The 7,500-nt window shown below is 41.4% G+C and overlaps 2 protein-coding genes across 8 annotated transcripts in view; both read left to right on the top strand.

The window, feature by feature from the left end:
- LOC125026157 (cartilage oligomeric matrix protein-like) overlaps window positions 1–3,692 on the top strand; it is a 101,766-nt gene extending 98,074 nt beyond the window's left edge. For all 7 annotated transcript variants that reach the window (XM_047614435.1, XM_047614434.1, XM_047614430.1 and 4 more), the window contains 3 exons: window positions 950–1,133; window positions 1,355–1,592; window positions 1,743–3,692. In XM_047614435.1, coding sequence (XP_047470391.1) covers window positions 950–1,133; window positions 1,355–1,592; window positions 1,743–1,837 — 517 coding nt within the window. In that variant the 3' untranslated portion in view covers window positions 1,838–3,692. The remainder of the gene's footprint in view (window positions 1–949; window positions 1,134–1,354; window positions 1,593–1,742) is intronic.
- A 1,408-nt stretch (window positions 3,693–5,100) lies between these two features.
- LOC125026442 (urocanate hydratase-like) overlaps window positions 5,101–7,500 on the top strand; it is an 84,778-nt gene continuing 82,378 nt past the window's right edge. The window contains exon 1 of the mRNA XM_047614897.1: window positions 5,101–5,493. Within this exon, the coding sequence (XP_047470853.1) occupies window positions 5,302–5,493 (192 nt within the window). The 5' untranslated portion in view covers window positions 5,101–5,301. The remainder of the gene's footprint in view (window positions 5,494–7,500) is intronic.

Genomic DNA, 7,500 nt, shown 5'->3' with positions numbered 1-7,500 from the left:
TTACACTTTTCCCCTGTAAATTACTGACGTGAACGCAACTCTTGTGTATAAAGAAGGGAGGGAGAAGTCTTTTTATCGATGTATATATGAAGAAATTCGATGAGATTGCTCTTAAAAACGACAGGATTATGGATAAAAAAGGCACGCCGAACACCCCCTCACTTGGTCTTTTTCTTAATTGGCTTGATCTCTTTAACCCATCAAGCGATCATAATTGTATAGAAAAACGATATAACTGACGATATAATCTTTCTGTGAATAAGATTTTTTTGGCCTTAATTCTTCAGGAGAAAAAGGAAAACATTTTTTTTTTTTTTTTTTTTTTTTGCTTCCCTCGCTCGTGCGTAGCCAGAAAATAGAATGACTTCTAGTGATAACGATTGTTCATTTCTGACACCATGTCTGTTCGCTGTGGAATCTGTGTCAGTTCGTTCTCTGAGGCGGGAAGAAACGGGGGTAGAGGGGAGGATGGTGAAATAAATGGAGAGAGAGAGAGAGAGAGAGAGAGAGAGAGAGAGAGAGAGAGAGAGAGAGAGAGAGAGAGAGAGAGAGAGAGAGAGAGAGAGAGAGAGAGGAAGAGAGAGAGGGAGAGAGAGAAATAGATAGATAAATAGATAGATAGAGAGAAATAGATAGATAAATAGATAGATAGAGAGAATAGATCGATAGAGAGAAATAGATAGATAGAGAGAAATAGATAGAGAAATAGATAGATAGAGAGAAATAGAGAAATAGATAGATAGAGAGAAAGGGAGACACTTAGCAAAAGATGACATACGAACAAGACCCCCAGCGGGAACAACAAAGAAAAAAGTATAAGAAAAAGTGGAAGAAAGAAAGAAAGAAAAAAGAGTAACAGCGACACAAAACCCAGTCCGCTCGCCTTTCAGCCCCGGCGGCCTCCAGCCACTTTCGCAACTCACCTTCCTTCACCTCGCGTCCTTTGCAGTTACCAAGACAACGGCAACTTCTACACGGTGATGTGGAAGAAGAACACGCAGACGTACTGGCAGGCGACGCCCTTCCGAGCCGTGGCCGAACCCGGGATCCAGCTGAAGCTCGTCGAGTCGTCCACGGGTCCGGGGCAGATGATGAGGAATTCGCTGTGGCACACGGGAGACACGGAGGACCAGGTGGGTGTGAGGGGGGCTGGGACGAAGGGGGAGGGTGCCTGTGGGGATGGGGCCTCTGTCCATGTGGTTGGTTTTGATTTTCTGATCGGTTTTTGTAATGCAAGAAAAGGGATAGATATACAAGATCGTAAAAAATAAAGAACAACAATTTGTTTTTCTTCACTTTACATCTCCGCGTGCGTTCATCTCTTCATTGTTTCTGTTTCCCCACCTCCGTCCAGGTCAAACTTCTGTGGAAGGATCCGCGCAACGTAGGATGGAAGGAGAGGACCGCCTACCGATGGCTCCTGCTCCACCGCCCCAAGATCGGCCTGATTCGCCTGCGTATCTTCGAGGGCGAGAACATGGTGGCCGACTCAGGGAACATTTTCGACAGCCAGCTGAAGGGCGGCCGCCTAGGTGTGTTCTGCTTCTCGCAGGAAATGATCATCTGGTCCGATCTCGTCTATAGGTGTAACGGTAAGTTTCGCGGGGACACCTGCTTAGTTTCATGAGAATCACCTGAATATATGGTTAACCAAATACATCACCTCCGTTCTAGCATCATTCTTACATATCTGTTTAAACTCTGAAAATCGAATCATTATTACCCCCCCCCCCCCCCAACAGACCACGTTCCCGAGAGCATCTACAACCAGCTCTCTCCTGAGCTCAAGCGGCTGGTCGACATCGACGTGAGCCGACCGGTGCCCAACGGCCTCTAAGTGTGCGAGCGGGAAGGCCTACGACTAGTAGCAGCGGGGAATGGCAAGCTACTACGACTATTTGGGAAAAAAGAGTCACAGAGAAAGAAAATCAGGAAAAAAGAAGAAGTATTTATAGTCAGAGGAAGACAAGTAATGGCTGATGATGGAGGTTGCAATATAATAACTTGTCTCGAAAGATGTCCGGGTGGTCTTGGCTTTGGCTTCGATATCACGCTATTGACGGATTATCAGCGAATGCGTTCGAAGGCGCGCACAAGTATGCCTGAGGAAATGTCTGAAGATCGAAAAGGACGGCTTCTGAAGGTTGACCGAAGCCACGCCAACAAGGAATCTTCTGAGGAGGCCTGGCCCTCCTTTCGTCCTCCCGGGTGTTCGATGACAACACAGCTTGTAATTTTTCACTCTAAAAATCACAAACCAGAAGACTTATTTTAGAATATTTGAATTAGAAAGATTTATCTGAGGTTATGACATATTTTTAAGGTAATATGTACATTTTGAAGCAACGGTCAAGCCGTGTACATAGCTTTCTTTTTTTACAGCAAGTTCGTTTCATACTCGTATTCAGGCTCGGTTTATGATTGGTTAGAATCAGTTATTCATTGGCGCATCTTAACTAAGCTTGGTTCCAATTGGCTGGAAGTCTTCGTCCTCTGCTTCGGGTTGCTGAGTGCTATCATTAAGTTTAATTATCAATGGACAGCGTCATTGTTAAGCTTATCGTCATTAGCGTGGAGGCGTAAGGGTGCTTCTTGTTATTGTTAGGCTGCTGTTATAACGCGTTCTGTTTTATTTGTTATCGTTGCAATATTGTTTTGATTGTGTTTTTCTTAATTTACCTTTATGTTTCTTTACGTTGGTTTTATTTATGCGTTTAAAAAAAATGTTATTTTATTCTCTATCCCTTTCGAAAACCTGCATTCAGCCGTGGGACGCGGGCCCTATGCAAGCGCTGCCTTTTTTCCAAACTGTTGCCTTGTGAACTCGAAATGAATACCATTGCTGGGTATATAGCTTAACGAAGTCGTTTATAGAAAGACATATTATACCGTTGCCTTAAACTACAGCCAAATAATCTTGTAGAAAAGTCGAGTATGTAGATTAGCGCCTTAACGTATTTTTGTTATTTTTTGTTTTTGTTTTTTGAAGTAATAGTAATCTGCTGTTTCTGTTTTTGCAGATTAATTGAAATCTTTTTTTTTCATATGATATTATAATGTAACATATCAAATATTCACGTCATATAAATAAGGAACATCTCGGTATTTTCTTCATTCCAGTGATTTTTTTTCTAAAAATTCTTACAATTAAAAATTATTACGTGACTTAATTAAGTGTAGTGGAGAGAGACTGATTTGCTCCAGTAGCAATGGCGAAGCAGTTGTGAAGTAAAGATAAGGATTTTGTCATCGTGCAAAACCAGGTGTTGTGTGAGATTTGTTTACTTATAATATTTACTTATGGAGACTAAAAAACTCACAAAATTCTTAGAATAAGTGTTGTTGTTTACATGTTCCTTTGTTGTTTTTTTCCATCTAATTTAACGCTTAGTTTATTTAAGTAGATTTTAACCATTTTTTTTTTCAAAACTTCAACTTCCGGGTGTCCCGGATGTGGCTCAACTCGCCCACGAATGACGTCACTGTGACCTCATTACTCTTCCTTGACTTCACGGAAAATTCGTGACGTCATGTAAATAAATGGCGTCATTTATGACGTCATAAGTGGAGAGGAACTGCGACCCATCTATTAATGGTTTCCAATTTATTATAAAAAACCTAACAGTCAATGTAGATTCTTAAGTTTCACCTCCATCTTCTTATTGACATAAATAAAAAAAATAAAAAACTCATAGGTTTGTTTTAGTGTGTTATCCCACATGAAAATAATAGAATTGTATTTATGCAGATGATATCTTATTATACTTGCAATTAAAAATACTGCATCATTAATTTAAATATCAACGTTGCGAGCATGATTGTCAATCCTCAACAAATACACAATGATTTTCGAAATAGATGAATAATGAAAACGTAAAAAATCACTGTAAACTAATTATACAAAGGTATAACGTAAATAGTGCTGAAGAGCCATAAATAAATATTTTATTATGATTAATAATAATAATTTTATTTTTATTCCATTTATTACAATGGGTATGCTTGGTGTGACCTGCTGTCTGTTTTATTTTGCTTCTAAACTACCCCCTATGTGCAAGGAATGGCCGGGGTTACCATCCACCGGTGGCGAGGGATTTGGTCTCAGTTCAGCAGGATTGCTAGACGAGATCGCTCCCGCTGCACCACACAGCATATCGACGGCAAACATGGCGAGAAACTCCAGAAATTTGATTACAAGAGACCTAAAATCATAGACAGTAAATAGTCGTTACGAAATGATTGGATAAATCATGATTATGATATATAAAATAATAAAAAAGACATTTAGAAAATCGACAATAAATAAGACATTTAGAAAATCGATGAGAAAAAAGACATTTAGAAAATCGATGAGAAAAAAGACATTGAGAAATCGATGAGAAAAAAGACTTAGAAATCGAAAAAAAACAAAAAAACATTTAGAAAATCGACAGCCAACATCCAGAGCGACATAAACGAAGAGGAACAATAACCGGAAGAACTGGGAACAAATCACCGCACAACATTTTCTTGAAAGTTGCCCGCGTATACGACTCGATGCTCCGCTCAAAAACACATCTGAATCTGAATAAGACCTTTAACATGAAGAATCCCCTTTAAAAAAGTTAGTGAATAATTTTACATGTTATTAGGAGCGAGATCATTAATCTTCTGGATCCTTATTTGGAAAGTTGTATAAGTTTCGTTTTTTTTTTTTTAACCTCTGTATAATTTTGTATAATCTTATGAAACAAGATTGTGCTACAAAAACGAACCCAGAATTGTTAACATAATCAACGACTATCAGCTCTTTTTTCTCGTCTCTGTAGCCTCATTATCATTGGCGCCAAACCACATGCCAAGGTATGACGGGCCAATAGGGAGGGAGCATTTTATCGGGCGGGGTAGGAAGCGGCCACCTGATTGGTCAGTGGAGGAGGTGTGTCCCTTGACGACGACCAGGGGAGCGACAGAGCATAATGAGCTTGTGGCATTTACGCATTAGCTGAGCAGGACACAGATGCATAAGGCTGGTATCCTAGGAGAGTATAATTGTCGAATCGTCCTAACATACTCCCAGGATCGAGTTGTAGCCATCGAGACTTCCGAAGTTTATAAGAAGCAAAACTCGTCAAGGACAAGATCAGTGTGGCGATTGACGAAGATCCTGTGCCCACGCGTGCCCCTGTCTCCTTGCTTACGCGGCTGTGTCCACGGAATTCCTTAGCTATTGATACAGTTGAGGAAAAAAATAGATTGAGTTCACAGCAGTGAGGGATATTAAGGTGACAGAGGACATAACGCAAACCACTCTCGGTCATCATGAGCACCCTTACCGTGACCTCTCCTCCCCCCGCCCTGTCCATCGGAGGGGGTCAGGCAAGGCCAGTACTGACCCTGGCGAACCTATGTGCTGGATTGCCCGTCAACCCCCTGCCGCCCCCACGCCCACGAGACGAAAATGTCCCTCACGCGCCCGTCCGCACCCATAACCTCTCCAAAGAACAACAGCAGGTAAATGTTCAACCCATGTTTAAGGCAAAAATCTCTAATTAAATAGACAAAAACAAAAACAAAAGTAAATGAAAGATAAACAGATAAATAGATAAACAAATAACATATATAAGGTTTAGTCGCGCTGAAACGAAAGTCTGAGTAATGGTTATGTGTCTGTAGCTTGAGCATGTCGAGGCAGGGATGGGAACCTTGCCTGCAGAGAAATCACAATTATTCGAGATGATGAGATGTCGTAACAGCATTGGCAGGACTATGAATTGGATATCTTGATTGTTGTGTGATTAGAATAATCCGTGATGATTGTCTCATGTTGGCAATTAATGAGAACTCCCAAAAGACGGCGTGTCTCATGAGTGACACTGTAAAATGAGTAGCAATGGGGAAGATACATTAAATCGATAACATATATACAAAATACACACACACAGACAAACAAACAAACAAACAATCAAACAAACAAACAAACACACAAACAAACAAATAAACAAACACATACAAACACACACACAAACAAACAAACAAACAAACAAACAAACACACACACACACACACACACACACACACACACACACACACACACACACACAAACACACACACACACACACACACATAGAGCAAAGAAAATCAAGACCACACACTCACCATCATCCAACAAATCAGGATTGTGGAGGACAGGTTCAGGTTTGCCTTCTAAGCTCAACAGATGCGCCAAAGGTAATTTTTCTTTCCTTTTTTTATTTTACTTATTTATTTATTTATTTATTTATTTTTTGTAACGATTTTAGAACCAGCCATGACTTTCAAGTAGTAATCCTACACACATATTACGAAGTAAACGAAGTAAACGCGTAGGTGATCTATATCAGAGATCGATGACACCAAAGCCCTTCCATAACTTTTAAATCTTTATATCTAATATTTATGTCCTCAAAATATTACGTCTTAATCCCAAACTCGTATCTTAAAACTTATCCACGACTATTACTTTCTTGGCCAAAAACGAATGTCTTCAATCTGTCTTCTTAAAAAAACATATATTAATCTCAAATGGATTTTTCGAAAGCTGATCTGAGACTCAACCACAGCTACGTAACATTTCTACTTTGATTTACTTGTTTATCCATTGATCTATTTTCCTATTTATTCGTCCATTCGTATTTATTTCACAACGACTCAGAACCAGGAACCCAGAACCGTACCTCATTTTCCTTCTTATTTCTAAAAAATTCAACTTTACGATCACGAAGCACTGAAACCGAAAAAAAACAAACCTTATTTTTTAATTTTTTTCATTTTTCTTTTTTTCCTTTTTCCTTTTGACTTTGCAACGACGAAGGACCACGAGCCACGACCTCCCGGGCTATGACAGACGAGCCCTTATCTAATCCCAAATGCCGTCGTCCGCCCACGGATCTTTGTCGCCCGAATAAATAATGGACGGGAATATTTCTCGTGGGTTTTATCCGCCGTAATTCCGTAGATGCTCCTCCATCAGTCTTCTTGTGTTGGGGGAGGAGAGAGGGAGGGAGGAGGGAGGGAGGAAGGAGGAGGGAGGAAGGAAGGTGGGAGGAAGGAGGGAGGAAGGAGGGAGGAAGGAGGGAGGAAGATGGGAGGAAGGAAGGAGGAAGGAAGGAGGAGGGAGGGAGGAAGGAGGGAGAAAGGTGGGAGGAAGGAGGGAGGAAGACGAGAGGAAGGAGGGAGGAAGGAGGGAGGGAGGAGGGAGGAAGGAGGGAGGGATGAGGAAGGACGGAGGGAGGAGGGAGGGAGGAGGAAGAAAGGAGGAGGGAAGGAGGGAGAAAGGAGGGAGGAAGGAGGGAGGAAGGAGGGAGGAAGGAGAGAGGAAGGAAGGAGGGAGGGAGGAAGGAGGGAAAGAAGAAAAATGTGAAAAGGGAGGGGAGGGAGAAAGAGGGAAGAAGGAGGGAGGATAAGGGGAGAGAAGGTGTGGGAAGGGAGGGGAAGGAGGAAGGAGGGAGGAAAAGGGGAATGATGTGAGGAGGGAGGGA

The sequence above is a fragment of the Penaeus chinensis genome, chromosome 6 (genome assembly GCF_019202785.1).
Source record: "Penaeus chinensis breed Huanghai No. 1 chromosome 6, ASM1920278v2, whole genome shotgun sequence".
Lineage (NCBI taxonomy): Eukaryota > Metazoa > Arthropoda > Malacostraca > Decapoda > Penaeidae > Penaeus > Penaeus chinensis.
Note: the sequence above shows the minus strand (reverse complement) of the source record. Positions and strands in the feature narration are given on the sequence as shown.